This window comes from Ammospiza caudacuta, chromosome 3 (assembly GCF_027887145.1).
Source record: "Ammospiza caudacuta isolate bAmmCau1 chromosome 3, bAmmCau1.pri, whole genome shotgun sequence".
In the NCBI taxonomy this organism is placed as follows: Eukaryota; Metazoa; Chordata; class Aves; order Passeriformes; family Passerellidae; genus Ammospiza; species Ammospiza caudacuta.
In genome coordinates this window covers 2,057,464-2,079,585 of record NC_080595.1, presented here as the reverse complement: position 1 = coordinate 2,079,585, position 22,122 = coordinate 2,057,464, and the positions used below count along the sequence as shown (strand labels likewise).

General features: G+C 45.7%; 1 protein-coding gene across 1 annotated transcript; it reads right to left on the bottom strand.

Annotated features, from left to right (window-relative positions):
- Nucleotides 1-1,560: 1,560 nt before the first annotated feature.
- On the bottom strand, nucleotides 1,561-21,923 carry FERMT1 (FERM domain containing kindlin 1). Its single transcript, XM_058801703.1, has 15 exons — nucleotides 21,851-21,923; nucleotides 18,760-18,933; nucleotides 17,037-17,270; nucleotides 15,464-15,610; nucleotides 14,714-14,927; nucleotides 14,176-14,278; nucleotides 12,899-13,006; nucleotides 11,917-12,048; nucleotides 11,725-11,774; nucleotides 9,539-9,663; nucleotides 6,944-7,050; nucleotides 6,167-6,388; nucleotides 5,385-5,509; nucleotides 3,569-3,710; nucleotides 1,561-2,480 (listed from the first exon to the last, which is right to left on the bottom strand). The coding sequence occupies exons 2-15, from the start codon at nucleotides 18,908-18,910 to the stop codon at nucleotides 2,307-2,309; spliced, it is 2,034 nt and encodes a 677-aa protein (XP_058657686.1). The 5' UTR covers nucleotides 18,911-18,933; nucleotides 21,851-21,923; the 3' UTR covers nucleotides 1,561-2,306.
- Nucleotides 21,924-22,122: the final 199 nt, after the last annotated feature.

The window sequence follows — 22,122 nt, the reverse complement described above, 5'->3', positions numbered from 1 at the left end:
AAAGTGAGTGGGGCAAGGAAAAGCTACAGCTGAATGACCTGAGGAAATACAGAGAGAGGGCATCAGCAGGGGATCACTCTCTTAAACCTAAAATGGCAAAGGATAGGGCTTCCAGCCAGCCAGGATGAGCTGGCAGAACTCCTCCTTGCAGAGCAGCAGTGAGGGATTCAGTGGAAAGGCAGTGACACATTGGGTAAGATTGAAGGAGGGGCAGGAAAGAAAATGGAAATATTTGCTAGTTTCTCTGAAATCCCAGCAGAGACAGCTTGCAGTGCAAGTGAACGTGCTTGTTTGGCAATGGGACGAGCCACACTGCGTTAATGAGAGAGCTCTGCTCACATTCCCCCTGTCCCTGCATTCCTGTGCTCAGGTCACGTAGGCAAGTGGCAGCTCCAGGGCCTCCCTGCAGCACTGGGGACAGGCTCTGCTCTGAGTGCCTACCGTGGGCTGTGCCTCCCAGGGAGCAACCGCAGCACTGGCACTGCTCACTGCCAACGAGGGGCTCTGTGCAGCCATGGGCAGCATCCTCACTGCAGAGCCTGACTGGACGCTCATCTGGGGGGCAGCTCTCTGTGGAAGAGGTGCTGGCACTAATATGGGCATTTAGCTCTCCCATGGCTCCCTTAGCAGGCTTTTAATATGGCCAGTGTTTGCACTTGGGTGGATCTCACAACGTGAGGAAAATACTTGGCTTGTGTCAAGCAGCTGACAAGTGGGTAGGTTCCAATCTGAAGGAAAACTGGATGGTCCCTCAGCTTGTGCAAGAAGTGCTGAGGAGAGGGAAGAGCAGAGGGCTGGGAAGCGGGCTGTAATTTTTTATTTTTGCAAAATATAAAGCTGTAGTTTAAACTGCACAAACTGGGAGTGATTCCCCTGAAGCCCATTGACAGGGGCTGGGGAAAAGCAGAGAACATGGCATGAAAATCAGGGCTCTCAGTTTCCAGTGATGTTTGTGAGTTTATGCAGTGGTTTCTGCAGCCTCCCTTTATGATATGACACCACCTGTCCATTGTATTTCTTTAGATATGTGGAACCAGTTTTGGTTTGTCCAGCAGTTTCATGGATTCTCCTGGTTTCACTCTGTCCTTGCTTTACAAGGTAGTATCAAATTTCATTCACTTCGGTGGATGTGTGTGGCTCCTTCCAGCAGGCAGAGCTGCTGGCTGCAGATCTGCTTCCTCAGAGCCATCCACAGCTCCTCTGGGAAACCTGTGCCAAGGCCTTTCCACCCTCACAGGGATGAATTTCTCCCCAGTATCCGATCCAGCCCTGCCCTCTGTCCGTGGAAGCCATTGCCCTTGTCCTGTCACTGTGTGCCCTTGGCCAAAGTCTCTCTCCAGCCCTCTCACAGCCCTTCCAGGGGCTCTGAGGTCTCTCCAGGCTGAACACCCCCGTCTCTCAGCCTGTCTCCAGAGCAGAGGGGCTCCAGCCCTCCAAGCATCACTCTTGGCATTTGCAAACAAGTGAAATAAAACAGACTTTTCAGAGCCTCACATGGACAGCTTAGCTCAATGAGATGTCACAGTGAAACAGTAACAGAGACAGAAATAGAAACACACTCAGAGCCGTTTTAATAGTTTTAGATAGTTCCTAAAGCACATTTTCCAACCAGGTAAGTAACAATGTTCCTCAAAAGATGAACTGTTTGGATGCAGTGTTGCCAAGATGAACGCTCTGTGGCTTTCAGGAAACCACTTCAGTGGATGAAGGTGGACATGGGTTCTACATTTTTGAGCAACAGTGTAACCACTACAGGAGTTCCAATAGCTTTGTCTGCAGGACTTTGGAATGTTCTGTGTTCTCAGGGTAAATGTTAGACAAACTGTGGAGCTTTAAAATACATATTTATTCAGCCTTAGTTCTGATAAATGCTGGGCTCTTTAACAATTGCCAGTTTAACAATGGAAGTTGCCTGGCTGTAACAGAGAAGAAAATTCACTGTACCATATCCTCAAGTTACTTGTTCTGGATACCCAAACAGATAGCTGAAATTAAAAGTACTAGGTTAAAAAACTGTCCAGTGGCTAGACACTATTTGTTTAAAAACATGGAACTGTACAAAAGGAAAACAAAGATGATTCAATTTTCTCAAGGATTGATGATGGAGTTGCCAAACTGCATCCAGTGACCTTAAGTATTTAACAAAACTGACATCAGTATTTAACAAAAGCTGTAAACCATCCCAGTCACAGTACAAGACTGACACATACACCAATTAGTAGCCAGCAACTAACAGAGATATTTTTGTTTAATCTCTGGTAGTCTTAGCTAAAAAGAAGCAGGCAGGGGGAAGAGTTTACTCCACCTCATTCCTGACCTCCAGTTAATTTGTGGAAGAGTTCTTCATCCAGCGTTTCATTGTGGTCCTTGGAACGTGTTGACAAGAAGATGTAGCCCCCAATGTACTCATGGATGATTTTGCAGTCTGCACTCAGGCACGTGAAAGCAATGGACACATTCTGGTCAAACTCGATGGCGACCTAAGCACAAGAGATATGGCAAAATCAGACACAGAGAGGCTGGGAAGAAAGAGAAGAGTGAGAACACCGCTGGGTCCCAAACACTGGTAAAGCACTGCCTGCCCCTGCTAACCGAGAGTTCTGGGCCTGCTGGATGCTCGGGGTGTTTGGCTGCTTGGGGTTGCATTTGCTGCTACAGCAGGGCCCTCTGGTGGTGAAATAATTTTGCTTGGTCAAGCAGGCAACAAAATCTTTAAGCTTTTTCCCAATGGGATATGAAGTGAGCACTGGGAAGAGCAGGAATGGCACTCCTGACTCTTTGTCTAATGAATAATATTTAATCTGCCCATTGTTATGTGCTGACCTTAAATCTGCCTTTGGGATCCTGGTTTTGATTCCAGCTACCGTTAGCTCTAAAATGCAGCTAACAGAGCTTAGTTGATCATTGTGGATTCTGCCTTTTTTGAGAGGGATTTAATGTAAACCTGGCCCAGAATTCCAGGTGCAGGGAGTACTGCAGGAGAGCAGTAGGGAGGGTATCTGATCTCTCCTGGTTCCTGCAAAACTCCATAAGCAGGAACAGTTTCCAGGCTGCTTCAATTTACACCAGTTCCACCCCAGAAATCTACAATTTATAGAGCTGGATTTAAGCTTCGAAGCCCCAAATCAGGGACCACACATGGAGACAGAGTTGCAGGCTTTGCAATCTCAGTTTGGGATTTGGAAAACAAACTGGGCTCCTGTATCCTCAGTCTGCAATAGAGACTGAACCAACACCATGTAGAGGATGATGCATGAGATTAAAATGAGATTTTTACTGACAGAGCAGTAAACATAACATGTGGGAATTCACCTTGGAGTCTCTATTTCATCCCATCAAAATCAAGGGCAACTTGTAAAGAGCAAGCTTGGTAGGAACATTAAAACTGGTGATCTTCTCATTTCTGATTTCTGACTACAGACTCCACTAAGAAAAACTGCAGACAGCTTATGGACTAACATGTCACCACATGTTCAAAATCTTTTCAGTGAGGCTTGAAAATATTTTCTGAAGGCATCCCTGAGTGTGTGAAATGCAAGGGCTGAGGGCAGAGCTGTCCCAGGTTTACCTGGCGGATTTCCCAGTTCACATTCCACTGCTTCATGTTGGAGAACCTCCACGTGGTGATGGGATCTCCTGTGGCCATGTCTATCCGTATCAGCCTGTTGTAGGACACGCCAAGCACATCATCCTTCTTGCTTCCTTTAAACCTGAAAAGAACCAAAGCCTCTGAGCAGATCTGCTTTGCAATGATTTCTGGCTAGAGAAACATTTCAGCTGCTCTCCTCTGGAAGTGCAGAAAACGTGGGAAAAGTCACCACAGCCTGGGATTCAGGAGAGCTTGGACTCATCTTTAGAACAGGATTTGTTATAAAGCAAAAGTGCAGGCTGATGAGCCGTGGTGTGAGATGGAAAATAGTCAGGAAGGTAGACCTGGCTGAAATCTTTCCATTTCATTGTTTCCTGCTAAAAAATACTGTTCTTCCCAAATGCATGAACTTGATTACATTTTTACTGGAAAAGATGCCAACAATAATTTTTGTTGCTTCATTTCTCTAATGTTGAAACATGTTCCTCTAGTTATATTAACCTATATTAACCTAAATTATATAATCAAAACAACTGATATATACCTGTTTTTGAGTATATCACGTTACAAAATTACTGAGGCATTTTAACATTTCAACTTTCATCTGATTAGAGATGAAAAATAAATACAAAAGCATCAAAATCTTTGGGGGACAAAATTTTCTGAGTTGGGAATAGCTAGGAAGAGAAACAACCTCCCTCTGCCTTTATGCTGAAAGCTGAAAGAAATCTCATCTGCCTGCTGTGAGTACTCTCAGTATTTCTGATCCTGTTTGTGAACCTTCTCTCTTTAGATGCAGCTGGACCTCAGGGAAAAAATTTGTGACACAATTTGTGATTTACTTAATGCCCCACTGAGATTCTGCCCAGCAGTTTGCAGCAATTCATCACTACAAAATGCAGTTTAGGTGTTGGGTTGGTTTTGTTTTTAACAGGATTAATGGTGACAGATGGGGCAAAAAATCTGTACCTGTGGCAGTAAATTCAACAGGATCAGGGACCATTTTGGGCATGGAATTCAGGGAGAATTCTGGCTCCAAACAAGCAGGGCTCTCTCAAGTGACTGCCAGGCACAGTCTGGGACCTGGGACATCCAAGGCCCAGCACAATCACAGTTCACATGAAGCTACTGGATTTTGACAAGTCACAGTTCAATAGTGCAGATCAGTTTGTACCCCAGATGATTCCTAGCCTGCCCTGGAAGGGGTGTTAAACATAAATTAAGGAAGGTGCCTCCGAGTATGGTTGTGTCAGCAATTTTCAGCTTTTTGGTGTTTTGTCAAGATAAAAGGCTGCAGGTCAGGCCTCTGCTGTGTCCAGGGAAGCTGTTGTGAACACAATGGGACCTTTCTTGTGCTCACTGCTCTTTCAGATTAGCCTTAAAAATGGATAATTTGCTGTTTTCTTAATGAAATACAAAAGGAATTAGCATTTTATCATGTTGCAATGAGCAAGGGTCAGAGTGAACACATCCTGCAAACCTGAGCACACCAATTAGACAGGCATTTTATACATTTTGGAGAGTTTATGACAGTAAGGGTTTAATGCTAGTGAGAGGTTACTTCAGGCTGAACCCAAGAGGTCTGTACCAAGGCAGAGGTAATGCAGTCTCACTCCAGGAATGGAGATTCTGGGGGCTACTCCTATAGCAAAACCAGCAGTATGGAAATCACTAAAATTCAAAGAAATCTGTGGGGGAAAACCACAAAATGATCTTGGAACAGGGTGTCAAAGAACTTCCTGCAAATCACTGAGCATGAACTCGTTATGGCAGCTTGATGTGAGAGTGCAATTACCTCACAACGTAGTAGGACAAACCAAACTCAGGCAGGGACTGCCAGGCTTGGATAAAACGCAGCTTGGCCTCCACCAGGGACATCTGGGACACGTTTTGGTGGGCTTCCAGAATTCGGGCAGTCAGCTGGGAAACACAGGAAGAGAGAAAGTTTTCAGCTGACTGGAGAACAAATATCCTGTTGCTTTCACTAAATCAGAAATCATGAGGTCTGTGCTGTGTTCAACACTTTGTTGTCACTGTTTGTGCAGATGCAGCACAGAGGGCACCTGGGGACACATCCCAAATGCAGAGGGCAGAAGGGACAGCAAGGTTTCATGTCTGGCTCTGTGAGGCACTGCCCTGGCTCCATGCACTGCTCTGGGGACCCTCCTGAGGGCAGGGAGGCTGAGATCTTGCACAGCAAAAGCAGGACAAGGAATTAGGTGCAGAGTAAGGAAAGACTTGAAGGACAAGAGGACCCAAAGACCCTGCTGATTCAGATGGAAACAGTGATTTGCAATCCACAAAATGCTCCCTTTGTTACTCTGAAGAGAATTTCAGGAAGGGAACAGAGTTCTCAGGAGCAGAACATCATGGGTGACTTAAGCCAGGGTATGGATGTAGGAGAGGTGCCAGAACACCTGTCCCTGTGTTCATCTGAAGAAAAGGCCTCTCGTAAAGGGACAAAGGACTGCTGCAGGGAGCTGTACTGCGTGGCTTCCAAGTGCTGCTTTGATCCAGCCCCATCCCAGGGCAGCCCCTGGGATGGCCCACGCCCGGCCAGCAGCCACACTCAGGTACCTGCTTGGACTTGAATTTTTTGGTGTAGCGTGGAGAGACAAAGCATTCAGGTTTCATATCCACATTCTCTGGCTCAGAGGCAGCCTGGGAACACATGGTCCAGTTCTTCATCTGCAGGAAGGAAAGGATCTTCTGCACCTCGGGCTGGTAGGAGCTGTCGGCCATCGTTCTGCCCTTGGAGGCCAGAACACAGGCGGCCATCCACCGAGCGTACTGATCCTCCTGGAACACAGACAGGGGTTTGTTCTGTTCTTCCTTCCTGGCTGGACTGCTTCCAGCTACACCTAGGTTTTAAATTTTCTAAGAAATCCAGTACCTTGAAATAGATTCTCTTGGAGATTTTATTGCATGACTGGTGTTCACCTACTGAACACTTTTAACACAATTTGATCTGATACATAAACTGAAAACTAATGTAAGACCCTTATCATGCTCTCCTCATCTGAATGGGGAGAGTTCTAATTAAGAAAAAAGAAAACAAAATCCAAACTTCAATTCTCTGACAACACTGGAACAAAATACTGTAACTTCTTTTTATTGTTTGATAGTTTGTTCTGGCTTTTTTCCTAACAGCCTGATGGTAAGCACAAGGTGACTTACTGTCCTTATTATGTATTTAACAATTATGTATTTGTTAGGTCACAACATCATTCTTAAATTTTCTAAAGATTTAGACAATTAACTCTCTGCAGCATCCTCATTTTTCTATACAAATTCTGGAGCAGGACAATCTGCCATAAATCTTGAATTCAAATTTTCTCATGTCTTATTACTCACATTATCACATCTTAAATATACTTCATTCATGCCATCTGCAACAGGAATTAGTAACTTGATTCCAAACTTCTTCGCTGCCACATTTACATCTGGTACAACTTCACATCCTAGATGACAGGGAATCAGAAGGAAATGAATTTATTTCATTACTATATCAGTAGCTTTAATTACTGCTTTAACACTAAGGAACTTAGTGCTTTGTGGTTGTTGTTCTTTGAGACTAAGGGCCAAGACTTTGAAGCTTAGGCCCTAATGAAAGGGTTTTGTTCCATTCCCTGCCTGGTCTGGCTTGCCAGGGTGATGAATGCTCTGAGCTCAGGGAGCACGTGGGCCCACGTGGAAGTGAAGGGATGGGAGTGCTCCCAAAACCTCAGCCTGGTCTCAGGAAATGCTCAGCACTCGAAATGGAGAGGAACTGCTGGGAGAGGCTGCTTGGTGTTTTTCCAGGCATTCTCTGACCTACTGAGGATATGCACATTGGGATTTGTTCACAGGGGTCAATCTTGTATTTCAAAGGTTTCTTCTGGCATGGGTACTGGGCATCATGGGTTCCCTGATGCTGAATAAAGAATGTCCCTGCAGGAGCAGAGGTAGATGGAGGCTACACAGGGTGCTGTGTGTGTGTGCACAGCCAGGAGCAGAGGTGGATGTGTGTGTGCACAGGGTGCTCTGTGTGTGTGTGCACAGCCAGGAGCAGAGGTGGATGTGTGTGTGCACAGGGTGCTGTGTGTGTGTGCACAGCCAGGAGCAGAGGTGGATGTGTGTGTGCACAGGGTGCTGTGTGTGTGTGCACAGGGTGCTGTGTGTGTGTGCACAGCCAGGAGCAGAGGTGGATGTGTGTGTGCACAGGGTGCTGTGTGTGTGTGCATAGGGTGCTGTGTGTGTGTGCACAGCCAGGAGCAGAGGTGGATGTGTGTGTGCACAGGGTGCTGTGTGTGTGTGCACAGCCAGGAGCAGAGGTGGATGTGTGTGTGCACAGGGTGCTGTGTGTGTGTGCACAGGGTGCTGTGTGTGTGTGCACAGCCAGGAGCAGAGGTGGATATGTGTGTACACAGGGTGCTGTGTGTGTGTGCACAGCCAGGAGCAGAGGCGGATGTGTGTGTGCACAGGGTGCTGTGTGTGTGTGCACAGCCAGGAGCAGAGGTGGATGTGTGTGTGCACAGGGTGCTGTGTGTGTGTGCACAGCCAGGAGCAGAGGTGGATGTGTGTGTGCACAGGGTGCTGTGTGTGTGTGCACAGCCAGGAGCAGAGGTGGATGTGTGTGTGCACAGGGTGCTCTGTGTGTGTGCACAGCCAGGAGCAGAGGCGGATGTGTGTGTGTACAGGGTGCTGTGTGTGTGTGCACAGCCAGGAGCAGAGGTGGATGTGTGTGTGCACAGGGTGCTCTGTGTGTGTGCACAGCCAGGAGCAGAGGCGGATGTGTGTGTGCACAGGGTGCTGTGTGTGTGTGTGCACAGCCAGGAGCAGAGGTGGATGTGTGTGTGCACAGCCAGGAGCAGAGGTGGATGTGTGTGTGCACAGGGTGCTGTGTGTGTGTGCACAGGGTGCTGTGTGTGTGTGCACAGCCAGGAGCAGAGGTGGATGTGTGTGTGCACAGGGTGCTGTGTGTGTGTGCACAGCCAGGAGCAGAGGTGGATGTGTGTGTGTACAGGGTGCTGTGTGTGTGTGCACAGCCAGGAGCAGAGGTGGATGTGTGTGTGCACAGGGTGCTGTGTGTGTGTGCACAGCCAGGAGCAGAGGTGGATGTGTGTGTGCACAGGGTGCTGTGTGTGTGTGCACAGCCAGGAGCAGAGGTGGATGTGTGTGTGTACAGGGTGCTGTGTGTGTGTGCACAGCCAGGAGCAGAGGTGGATGTGTGTGTGCACAGGGTGCTGTGTGTGTGTGCACAGCCAGGAGCAGAGGCGGATGTGTGTGTGCACAGGGTGCTCTGTGTGTGTGTGCACAGCCAGGAGCAGAGGTGGATGTGTGTGTGCACAGCCAGGAGCAGAGGTGGATGTGTGTGTGCACAGGGTGCTGTGTGTGTGTGCACAGGGTGCTGTGTGTGTGTGCACAGCCAGGAGCAGAGGTGGATGTGTGTGTGCACAGGGTGCTGTGTGTGTGCACAGCCAGGGCCCCTCCTGCAGCCACGGGAATCCCCAGGCACACACAGACAAGGCCCAGGGAAGGCCCTGGAGCTGTCCCTGCACAGCAGAATGCAGGGACAGCTCTGGCATTCCTGCCCATGGCACCCTCCCTAATCCTCTGCTGCCACTGTGTGTGTGCCAGGGACACAGGGGAACACTCCTTTTAATGCAGAGTGGAAGTATTTGGAAATAAAGCATCCCACAAGCCACATTCCCTACCGGGCTCAGCTTGAAGAATTCAGCAGTGCAGGGAATTTTACAAATCAGCTCTGATAATCCCAGCTCAGGTTAAACTATTGAATCCTTTCTATGTAAGCCTCTTCTGCAGATGCAATCTGCCTGCTTAGGAGTCTCAGGAGCTGAAAAAGCTCCCAGACAAATGCTGCTGTGCTTGCCTTCCTGAGTCTAGCAGGGATTTGTTTTACCCAGTTCACAGATGCAAAAGAAAAATCAAAGAAAGGAGAATTCCTACCTTTCAGGTTTAGTTTATCAATAGGCTCTCCCTGTGCAGATTCCTTGTTTTTAAAATAAGATATTGAAGTGTCTCTGAAGACAAACCAGTATGTCTTGATAGCTTTGAGTGCCAGCTTCTTGGGCCTACCAGAAAAAACACATAAAATTGAAAATTGAAAATTATTTCAACACATAAAATTGAAAAGTCCCTCAGAAACACTGCAGAGCCTCTGAAATTCAAGGCTTTGGTTGGTTATGACACCTCTGACGGGGTGGGAAATGCCTGGATCCAGTCCAGGTTATCCCAGGTATGGATGTGGTTTTTGCTCCAGATTTTAGCTGAATCCCATCTGTGATTTTTTCTCATTTATTTCCTCCATTTCTAATCAAAGCCATTCCCTTCTAACAGACTAATCCTTCCCACGAACTCAGTAGCACAAATGTAACCCCTGATTTATTACCATGAATTTGCATCAGTTTTTCATATCTTGAATGCCTTCTTGCCTTATCTTGAATATCTGCACCCGTAAAACCAACTCATATTCATTGTAAGGAAGCAGAGATCAGCTTTTCTGGCTTAATCTGAATCATATCTAACACAACAAAACTCTATTTCTTCACTAAGTTTACAGAAGCTTTGTAGCCCTTCAGGACAGAAAACCAGAGGTGTTAGCATGTGAGTAGAGAAAATTTGAGTGGAGAAATACTTCATGGTTAGTGACAAAGGTCATCAATGAAGTGAAAAAGAAGAAAAAAGGAAAAAAAAATCCAGTGTTTCCCTTTAAATCTAAGGGGATGGTACAAAAAGTATAGAACTAGCTGGAAAACAGTGATGTACTATATATACTCTTATTATATATCCCCAGATCCTCTCTAAAAATGCTGATTTAGAATCTTTTCTAGAAAATGGCAATTTTTATGTTTTAATTAAAAAACCTTATATTTTCAAAACTACCAAATAATTTGGCTTTTAGTTTTCTGATACAGCAACATTCTTCAAAAATAAGGGACTATAATTTTTTTTAGACAGATAAAATTATTTTTATATCCCTGAAAATGTTGCTGAAAACTTTTTAGAAAGCTTCTTCTTGCTGTTTTTGAAAAAAATGTTGCAATTTTCCACAATACTGTCCCCACCTGAAAGCAGTGTTTACTGTGGTGCATACTGTGAATAAACAGGAATAAAAGTTCACCACAGGAACAGGAAGCACTGGGACGTGCACAGCTTTGCATCCAGGTTTACAGTTAATCAAATAATTACAGCCACAAAGTGTTGCTGTTTGAAGAATACCTGGATTCCACAGTGCCTTAGACTTTGTAATTTATATAGGAACCTTTTCATGATGATAAATAACTGCTGAATGCTTATAAAAGCAAACTGTTCTACTGCTGGGGAAAAATAAATAATCCATTGTTAAAAGCCTTAATTCCCTTTCACCTTAAGCCACCTGCATAATAAGAATGTCAAATGAAATTCCAAATTGGAAATTAATAATTAACAATTGTTAGCAGTTAACAACAGTTAAAAATTTTCAGGTGCAGTTTTCAGTTCCTAGATTAAAAATACCATCTGTCAACGGATTAATCTGATAAATACTTATAAAACAGAACACTTTATCTCTCTAAAACACAAAGACTGTTTTGTGATAAAAGGCATTACAGACTTGAGGTCTCTACAGTCATTAAATCACCCATAAAACAAGAGACTACAATGGGATCACAGAAACCCATTTTGATATTAGAAAAAACAGACTCCATGTTCAGTAAGAAAGGGGTAATTTGGATGTTCCTTTTGTTTAAAAAATACATTCCCTGAAATTCTTCTCAGGGAGAACTGCAAGTTTCTTCTGGTGTCTTAGTGGGAAAAAAAAAAAAAGTAAATATGATTGAAAATAAAACTTAGGCTGTTTTGTTTAGAGATGATGACTGAGGAGCACTAGGAAATACAGACAGCAGGGTCTTTAATAAGTACAAACACAGCTACCCCACATCCCAGGAGTGGCAGAGATTTGCCAAGCAACACTGTCAGAAGCAGGAAGAGAAAGACTGGAAGAGAATATTATTAGGCTGGTTAGACCTATCTGGGGGATTTGTCTATTTATAACTGCCACATGTACTGTTAGATTACAATGAAAAACTCAAAAGATCTCTTGTAAGGTTAAGCTTTTGGTTTTGTATGTTTTATTGTTAATTTTAACAACTCACCTAACTAGCTTGAGATTATCAGCGAGTTTCGGGATGTCTGTGATGTCCTCCTAATCAGGAATAATGAGGAACAATTTTAGTACAATGCACTCTGTAATCAACTGTTAAAAAAATCAAGAACCAGGAAGGCCCATGAGAGTCAACAGATTTGGCACAGCAAAAGAAATTATTCTGGGATCCCAAAGGACATACCAAAATGTTGCTTTTATTTCCACCTTCCAGTGTCACTTCCAGATTGGAAAGGGCAGCTTCTACTTCATCCACTTCTGACTCACAGGTGGAATCTTGTGTCTCTGATGATAATGATAACTTGCTGACATGGTACTAAAATAAAACAGCATCCAATAGTCAATGCAGCAATTATCAACACTCAATCACAGTGTTTCAAAACAGATCATTGGTTCTCCTGGGTCTTGGAGAACTGTGTGAAGTTCTGCAGGAATCAGGGGTTTTCCCAAGGAAACAGCCATGGCCACTGTGGCTCCTGTGCAATGGCTCTGATGGTTTCCTGTTCTAATGATCAGTGTTTGTGTTCATTTGCTGAATAATTGCCCCTGCTCTGGGAGGCTGCTACATTTGGATCCCCACTCCTGCCATCCATACAAGGTGGAAACTTGGAAGCAAAGTGCTCTGGTGCTCTGCAGTGACAGGCTGTGAATTCTTGGCAGCTCTGTTTACATTTAAAAGGAAGGAATAGATTATTAAAGCAGGTTTGTGCTTTATTACCTATGGTCAGAGACTAAGCCATGCTCAGTCATGTTCAATTCCCAAATACTCCATAGTTTCCCTATCTTCACATTGTGCTGTGGCATTTTCCTGGCTGTTGGGAAATGTTCACATGGTGTACTCATGGTGTATTACAGGAATTTCAGGAAGAAGAGATGAAGGGATGGTAGCTGGTACAGGAAACCACACTTCATACTAACACTGATATCAAAGTGCAGATAATGTTAGTAATGCAGATAATGTTAGTTACTGTTTCCATAATTGTGTCACTAATGGTGTTAGTGCTGCCACTGAATTCAGCTGCTTTAGCTGATGGGTGCTGCTGAGTGTTTCTCACCCCAGGAGCAGACCCCAATCCAAGCAGAGCTCCTGGGCTGTGCGCTGGCCTTGTCCTAACCTGTGCCTGCCTGTTGGGGGAGCAGGTTTAGCCCCGGGCTCGGGTACGTGCCTGCAGCGCTGCGAAGATGAGCATCTCCTCCTCGGTGCACTCGATCTCCTCCAGCAGGATGGCCCAGCGCGCCTGCTCGTAGATCTGGTTGATGCGCACGGCGTCGTACTGCAGGCAAGGAACAGCAAAGAGGGGGTCAGGCACAGCCTCGGGCCAGCTGCAGCTGATCCAGCTGCCTCAGCCACACTGCTTTGTGATGGGTTCCCTCCTCTGCTCCCTCCTTGCCCAGTACCAGCTCCTGTGATCGTGTGCCTGGTCCCACGGCTGGCTGAGCCTACACAAAACCAGCCAGGAGCCCCTGGCTGGGGCAGAAGGTGAGGCCCAACATCCCCTTTTGAAGGAAGCCTTGGACTGGTGTAATCAAAATGTGAGACCACGCTCATGTGACACAGCTGACAAATGTGACCTGCAGAACTCTCTTGTTCCTCATTTCCTTTCTTCTGCTCTTGACTTTTTCACTTCTGGTTCTGTCTGGCTTTGCACTGGCTTGAGATTTGCCAGATCTGCTTTAATTCACTATCTGTTTTTTGGATAGTGATTACTCCTTATTATCTACTTGGTTAATAGGCTGAAGTGACTCACAGAAATGTTCAAGGCCCAGAGCTGCTGAAATGTAGGTGATGGGAGGGCAAACCTTGGAGTGTGACCTCTCCCAGAAAAGGTGAGATATTTGGTTGCCTGAAGCTCTTTTGGGCATTTCATCCTATGGCTCCAGGGCTGGTTGGGGCAGAGAAGGGAAATGTTTGGGCTGCTGAAGTTGAGACATGTACCTGGATTTTAGTGGGGGTGCCATTTCACCCAAAAACATGCCAAATAAACTGGAAAGTGCCCTGATTTCTTCTGAGGGCTTCAGCCCAGAAAAGCTGTGAAATTCAATGAGGACAGTTCAATATTAATGTGATTGTAAAGCCAAATTTCAAAACCAGGACCCCTTATATAATTTAGGATACTGCTAGTCTAGTCTTCTCCTTAATTTTTCCTGTTAAAAGAGATGCAGAAAGTAAAGCAGCCCCTCTGTAAACAGGGATACTGTTTCTGATGCTCTTCAGATCCCATCTTTAAATTTAAGATCTCATTTAATGTGAGGAACAGCAATTCAGGGTCCAGAGGGTAAAAGTGCAGCCATAGCTGAGAGAAGCTGAATTTGATCTCTCTGAAGGCTTGTTACAAATCCTGGCTAAAATTTTACATGGAGCTATATATATTCCATATTGCTGTATAGCTCCTTGACATGAAAACAGGCAAACAATGAATAGCAATAAAAACAAGGCTCTTACTTTGGGATTCAAATCAAAGAAAGTGTAATATTTAAAGCGTAGAAGAAGTTGATCTTCCTCCTGAACATCTTGTTCCATAAGTGATCGAGATGAATCCAGCCAGCTGTGGAAGAAAACAACCCACAGATCCATCTGTACAGAAGAAACCATCACACCTGCAGAGCTCCAGTGCAATTGTGAAACAAAAGGGGGAACAAACAGCTCTAATTCCTCTAAATCCAGGGGAAATTCATGTAACTCAAGAAGGTGGAGCATTCATATAGATTTCCAACTTCCATTTTCTGTGTATATACAATAAGCAATGTTTACTTGTGCAGAACTCAGTCACCTCTTTTTAATGCAAAATTATTAAACTTATCCACATCTCTTTCCAGTGTCTACTTAAAGCCTTTGGAGTTTGCTATCCAAACTGTCCTTTAACTGTGCCCACTGTGCTCAAATGAATTTACCCTCATCTAACAACAGACTTGAGCCCAGAGCCTGCACAATGCCACCACTTCTCATTTTGAACCCAAAGGGTCTCAGAGAGGCACCTTACCCTGCATTGAGCTTGGCTTTGTCAGCCAAAGTCCGTGGCTGGTACATCTCTGCCAGCATCTCTGGGGAGCAGGGGGATTGGCTGAGGGCCAGGATGCTGCAGCTCTGCTCAGCAGTGGAACCATCACTGAACCAGGTCATGGTGGAGGAAGCTGGAGAGCCACTGATAGGATCATAAATGGGTGTCATGGTCTTACTGTACAAACCTGAATTGGCTGCAAGTTAAGAGCATCATGTTATTGCCATGAAAAATGGTCCTGTCCACCACTTCCCATCATAAACCCCTTTTCCTTCAAGAGAGTCTCCTATCTCTGCTGTTTGCAGCTGCCCTTGTCCTTTCACAGGTGAGTGACCTCAGGGACAGAAATGCTCTTTGCTGCTCTGTGAGATCTCAGTTGTGTTGGACACAGGAAACACATGCTTTCAAGCCTTTATTCCTCATTTTCCTTGCAGGTTGCCAAATTTCATGAATACTTTAATTCTTGTCCCTCTTTTTCAAAGGGTAGCAGCACATCCTGTGACCACAATCTGTTTTCTAGTGTGGCCTTTCTCATATCAATGGCAATGAACACATTTCTAGGGACAACAGGGAAATACTGACATATTGGAGATTTCCTGAAGCCACTGATTTCAGGCCCACTGTCTCTCCAAGACCATCCTACATGAAACTGGCCTCCTTTGTGTAACAAAGAATTTCTTCCTCCTTTTGACTTCCAGTCAGAACAATAAAATCATATTGATTTTTCATTACCTGGTAATCCAGAACTCACTGGAGAGTTGCACAGGTTTAAAATATCTTCTGTAGCTGGTTCTTTGCTGTTCTTGTCTTTTTTCTTTTTCTTTTTGAGTGTGCCTTCTGATTGCTTCAACAAAGAGAGTTCTTCTGGCCGCCTGATATCTACAGAGGCAGTTTGGGAAGTGAAGCAAGATGATTACATCCAAAAGAGCACCCATGGTTGGTAACAGCATTTCAGGAAGCTTCATGTTGCAATCTGGACTTTATTTTTAGCAGGTTGAAAGTAGAAGCTGTGGAAAATCCACTAATTCTATAACAAGGCCAAAGACTTTGGGATGTAAGAGTGAGTTTGGACAGGATTTAAATCTCCTTTTGTAGGAAGTGTAACTGCATTGTAGAATACCAGGAAAAAGCTCTTTCTCCCTAACAGCTCTGCAGTCACCTTTAAGCATAATAACCTCTGTGAAATATCTGAATTATGGATAAGCAAGAACCATTGTAATTGCCTTTTATTATTCAATGCATTTCTCATACAAGATTCTGTCTTGGTTCTCACTGTTCTCTAATGCACTACTAATCCAGATAGGTATTTCCAGTCACAAACCTGGCCCTTCATTTCTGAAAAACACTTTTACCCTGGGGTAAGCAAAGACATTTTTGACAGTATTCACTCATTCATTTAAAGTTACAGTGTTTCTGCACTGACTCAACCTAGAGGGAAAATGTAGAAATATTTAATTTGGCCAAATGCCAGTTGGACAATTATGGCATCATAATATCAGAGTTGTTAGGTATAATAAAGACATTGCACCTTTCACAATCTACTGCTAGGAGATGAAATTGAAAGTGGATCAATATGAGGCAGTAAATCCCTTCTGAAGATGAGTGTAAGCTTTGAAGATCTAAATTAAGATGAGGAATTGAATCCCTATTTTTACCCTAAACCAAAGGGATTTTTTGCTTGTAGACTCAACTGATTCCCATTGGTCACAGGCACACATCTGGCATGCTCCAAACCCTCTGCTTGGAAATGCTCCATTTTTGGGAAGAGTTGGGGACTCAGTGCTGTGAGACATTCATGGGCTGGGCTGGGGTTCTTAGATGGGCCCTGACCTGAACAGATCTGGGCATACAGAAGTCTTGAACATTTAAAACATGCTACATCTGAAGTGAACACATGTAGGCAGAGTTGGATGTTATTAATGTTAGTGAAAATAGGTGATAAATCAGTTGATACCAGTAAAATTGCCTGTGGTGAAGGCTGGTGTAGGACATTGATAATCTTATGCTCTTAGTCACTGGCACAGAATAATCAGGACCAAGTCCTGCTCCAGGAGGACAAAGATTCCTAGAAAACTGCCAGCTTTGACTATCCAGTACTCCTGCAGCTCATGGGACACATTGCTGACAGTGCTTGCATCAGTTATCACAAAGAACCACTGACATGCATTGCATACTGAAACCACCAAAAACCTGTCTCACATTTCTCTTTGAGCCAAACAGTTTTGTGAGGAAGGACTTCACATCAAAACAAAGTCACCAATAAATGCTCCAGCTTAGTAGCCAGAGGAGGTTTATCTTTACTTACTGAGCATTTTGCAGATGTCACTGACAGCTTTGAACACCATGGAAGAGAAGCTGACTTTCAGTCTCACAGTCTTCATGTTCGGCAAGCGAAGCCGCAGCATTTTGTGCTGAGTAGTGAAGATCAGCTTAGCATCTGCCTGCACCCCGCATTTATCCAGTGTCCAGTGGGTTTTCAGAAGCCAACATTTTTTTTGTTCCCACCAGAAAGCATAGTCTGACCAATCTTGTGCTATTTCTAGGAAAATACAAAATGGTTACTAACAAACTATGGAGCAAATATACCAAACATTTGATTTGGAAACAGGTCTCTGCAAACACAAATATTTTAGATTAAAGCAGCAGCTACAGGTCCCAACCTAGACCCTGTTTGCTGAATTCTTGTGGCAGTCACTGAGAACCAACTTTGTTTTCCCTGAAGATCTAACCTAGGTGCTGACTGTGGCACTGCCTTAGTCTGTGGATATCCATTGGGAAAGAACAGCTCCTGAATCTGGGGCTACCTGTGGTGCAATACTGCTGGGATTGTGCTGGGATAAAGACTAACAACAAAGGGTTCCAGCTCAGAACTTGTCAGTGCGAGCTGAAAATCCTCCTACAAAATCTCCTGTCACCCAGATGGGCACAAGCTCTTCCACAGCCTCCTGGCAGCAGCACTGAGCAGCTCATCTCAGCATTAAGAACCAGCTTCAGTTCCATGGAAGTCTTGGTGACACACAGCTGAGTAGCAGCACATGCACAAGGAGAGAGATAAAAGTATTGCTGCTCTTAATTCCATGGGAATTCCAAAATTAGATAACTTCCCAGATGTCAATATGTAGTAGCAGGTAAAGCTTCTGTGTGATCTTGGGCAAGCTATGTCAGTCTCTGCACCAATCCTTGTTCCTCACCAGCTCCATGAGGCAGAGGCTGTTCCTCAGCGTGTCCATAGATAACACAGCAGAGCCCTGTCCTATCTCGGGGTCCCCTGGTAAGAGCTGCTGACTTTTTGTGTCTCAAGACAGCTGCTGACACAAGTCAGTTACAGATTTGCTTTAAATATTAATACACAAAGCTTTTCACACCAGCTGAATATAAAAAAAGAATACTGTGAAAAATTGTTCTTCTGACTCAGTGGAAACTGTGGCTACCAGCAGTTTCCGGCTGAACCGAGTGTCTAAGTGTGCAGAGGGGACAGAACTGATCTCACATTCTCTTCCTGTGCTCCCCTGCACACAGGGGATTTTACTTTTCACTTCCTAACTTTGACTTGGCTAGTCTTGGCTTTTCCCAGCTCTTCCCTACTGTGTCTATGCAATGGATAACATGGCTCAGACTTAGGTTAGAACACCACAACAGCACAGGTGACAGGAACTCCTGAAGTTCCTTTTAACAACTGATCCTGTCTGACAGCCATGGGTGCATAAACAGGGCATCACCTACCTCTCCTGCCCCCCAAACCACACAGCTGTACCATCCTGCTGGAAAGGGACTTGAGTAGTTAGTCTGGTTTAATTATTTTTGTCTAACCAAAAGGCAGCCCCAAAGTTTTGTTGGTACTATGGTAACACAGAGGGTGGAACACAGGGAGGGGTTTCTGGTTTTCTGACCACAAAAAGCTCCACACACTGTGCTGTGACACAGAAATGAGGGAGTACCATTTCAAAACACACAGAAGCTTTTCTTCAGAGAGGGAAAGATGCACATATTATTTAGTAACACTGTAAAAGAAACAGGTCTTTACTCACTGATTTTTTCTACTAATTTCAGCATCAGTCCTCCAACATGAAGATCCCCTGTGACCTGTAGTGGAAATTCCTTATCTAAACCTTCATGTTGATGATCAACTGTCAGCAAGAGGTCCCAGGTGTGTGACCCATATTCATTTGAGGAAACCATCTTGGGAAAGGTCTGTGTAAGCTCTGCAAAAGCAAACCAACCAAACGAACAGGATGTTTCTCTTCCACTCTGAAACAAATGCATTTCTGCACAGTCTCAACATCATTCCATGCTGCCAGGACTTCACAGCGGCCTTGGATGGAACTTCAGAAGTGTTATCTTGTTACCTCTGAACCAGACTCTGCTCCTGCAATTGCTCTTGCAAGATAGGAATGTGCAATTTTTTGGTTTCATTCTGATTTTGCCACACCCCCAACCCAGTTGCCTCCATTTGGGTAGATATAGCTCAGTTTTAGCTGGGTTTGCCCACCACCCAGTGCTAATGTGCCAGCCTGGACACTGCAAAGCCTACAGGGAACAAAGGCATTTTGTTGACTTGTACACTTAGAGCTCTAATTTTTACTGCAAATCCAAGTTTACTTTTGCAGTTTTACCAGCTTGCTCCCACAGCACCAAATCCAGAGAGCAGTTTTACCTATTTGGGTACATACAAGGGGAGACAACTTTAGTGGCTCTCTGCCAGCATTATCCAGACACAGATCTGCAGTTCCTGCTGACTTGCACAGGGATGTAGGCACGTGTCCTTCTCAGCAGGGTGAATTGTCTGAGATCCCACCAGGCTCCTGCCAGGACAGGGGAACAGTAATCATGCCAAGCCAAACTACAGGAGATGCTCCAAGTAGAAGCTTTGGTTATCATCAGCTGGGTTCTGCTGAAGGAAAAGCTTGTAGGTATAAGGTAACTGGTGCTGCAGGCAGGATTTGTGATATTTAAGCAGTGAGACAGCTCTCTGTCCTGAAAAAGGCCTTTGCAGTTGAGGCATAGGCACTAAAATGGATGAATTCCATTTATTGCAAACTTTCAACAACACACGAGAGCCCAGCTCACAGACTCTCTCTGAAGGGGCCCTACACAGACTGCTTTCAACATAGAAAATAACTAAGCCAGAAGAGATGTAACAACGTTACAGTCTGTTGTAGTTCTTCTTAAAAATGAGTCCATAGTAATTTAAAACCTGATGTCAATGACTTTGTTACAAAATGTATTGTCAAAAAGATAAGAGAGATGAAGTAATAATGACAAAATCGACTAACAAGGAAAGTGATTCCAAACATAAAGGTAATGAATGTGTATGTGTTAAAGATTAGATGGATTTCCCCTTAAACAAATGACATTATAAATGAATAATCTGACCTGCTCAAAGCCATAATTTTAGAGGGAAAGCATCGTACCAGCAAGTTTCACTGGGATGGGGCTGGAAATCTCTCCTGAAGTTCCAAAATTACAGACACACACAGAGAGCCCTAAGTCAGAGAGCTGCAGCTTCATAACTGTGTGACTCCAAGAGGCCAAGCCACACTATGGAGCAGGCCGTGCTGTTGACTGGGTTCTTGCATGTGCAGCCTACACCTTTACACTAAACACTTACTAAACCAACAAGGGTTGGTACTTATCCAAGAGGTTTGCTTGGCTTGCCTTGGTAAATAAAGGCATTGTGTTGGACACTGGGAACACTGCCTTTCCTGCCTCTGGGACAAAGGATTTTGAATTTGTGCTGCCACGTGCCACATGGATTTATGAGCTTAGGTGTGCACTAGAGCAGGGGGTACCTGTGGAGGGGAAGGGCTGTGGCCCTCCTAAAGCACCCAAGACCCAGATCCCGAGCTGGTCCCCCAGGCAGGGGAGGCTTTCAGCACAAGTGCAGTACAAGGTGCACAGCACAGCAGTCCTTGCAATGTATTGATAGCAAAACAAAAATCCTGACTATAGAAAAGGCAAAATGCCCCTAGTCATGCTCCTAAGCATCAATAAACAACTTCAAAAGTAACCCATGGCCAAAGGATGAGAACTATGGGATTTTATTTCAGGAGCACAGGGGTGCAGTCTGGCAGATGAACTCTACTTTTGCCCACCCTTGTTCCACTATAAACCAATATTGTTACAGAAAAGCAGCAGTCTCATCTGCCCTCTTGGGCCAGTGAAAACATTTAGGAACTGATCTGGATTTTTTTGGGCATCTATAAATTAGGTTTCACTTCCCAGTCTAATTCTGCACACAAATGCCTGTGCTGACACGGGTGAAAATGAGCAGCCCAAGGGGTGGGTGAAACCCTTTCTTTCACCAGCTTGGAAAAGCATGGCCTCAGTGCACTAATCCTGGCACTCCATCACTCCCTAAAGCTGCTCTTTACCTCTCCACTTCCTCTTCCAACCAGGAGGTTTCAGTTTGAAGATAAGGCAACACAAACACTTGTAAATCTACTGGAGTACGCAGCACAAACAAAGCCTGGGCTCGAAAACGGGGCAAGCAAAGCAACGAGGACAAGGAACCCCTCAGAATTAAACCCAACCAAACCCAAACCGTCAGGGCTCCACATCTTAGAGCCTCCAGCTCAAGCCTGGATCTGCTCGGGAACGTGCCCCAGCTCCCGGGCTCCACGTGGGAGCTTGCAAGGCCTGGCACGGGTGGATCACACAGGCCAGAAACGTGTCCTCGGGCTACTGCTGCCTCCACTCGGGATTTCTGTGGCACACTGTGGCCAGCGCAGCTATGGAAAAGCACCAGTGGCTCTACACATCGAGCTCTCCGCAGATTTTAGCCCTCACAGCCCCAAACTTCAATGGAGAAAGATGCGAATCGTGCTGGAGCCAGGCGCTACCCACACGGAGTTAAGGTCAAGAGGGGTCCCGAAATCTCTCTGGTGCCTGGCGCAGCTCGGAGGGGCCAGGGGGGCCCGCAGCACCCTCGGCAGCGCCACTTGCACTTTGAGGAAGTGCCGGCGGCCCCACGGAAGGGCTGTAAAGCAACAACCCGGGCTCTGGGGCACAGCTCTGGGCACTGCCGCCCGCCGCAGGGGCAGCGCGTACCGCCCCCCGTGCCCCGGGCCCGGTCACTCCGGCATCGCCCCGCGCTCCCCACGGGCGCCCCGCGCTCCTCACCTGCCGTTCCCGCCGGCAGCGCTCCCCTCTCCTCCCACGCCTGTCGCCGCCACCACCTGGCCTCTGAGAGAGCCAAGGGAGGAGCGGGGGAGGCGGCCCTTCCTTCCTTCTCCTTCCCTCTGCCCGCCCGCCCGCCCGCGGTGGGAGAAGGCGGCTCGGAGCGCTGCCCGCCCCAGCGGCGCTCAGGGTCCCCTGCCCAGAGACAGCACCCCATCCACGGCCTCAGGCCATCGAGCAGCTCCAGGGGTGCTTTTACACGTTTGAGGCTACCC

Bases quoted from the DNA above. Each gene is read 5' to 3' on its own strand.
- FERMT1 (XM_058801703.1), bottom strand. From the start codon at position 18,910: ATGGTTTCCTCAAATGAATATGGGTCACACACCTGGGACCTCTTGCTG. The intron at 17,271-18,759 runs GTGAGTAAAGAC...GTATTTTCCTAG, and splicing joins GAAATTAGTAGAAAAAATCA to AAATAGCACAAGATTGGTCA. The intron at 13,007-14,175 runs GTAAGAGCCTTG...CCTTGCCTGCAG, and splicing joins TCTTTGATTTGAATCCCAAA to TACGACGCCGTGCGCATCAA.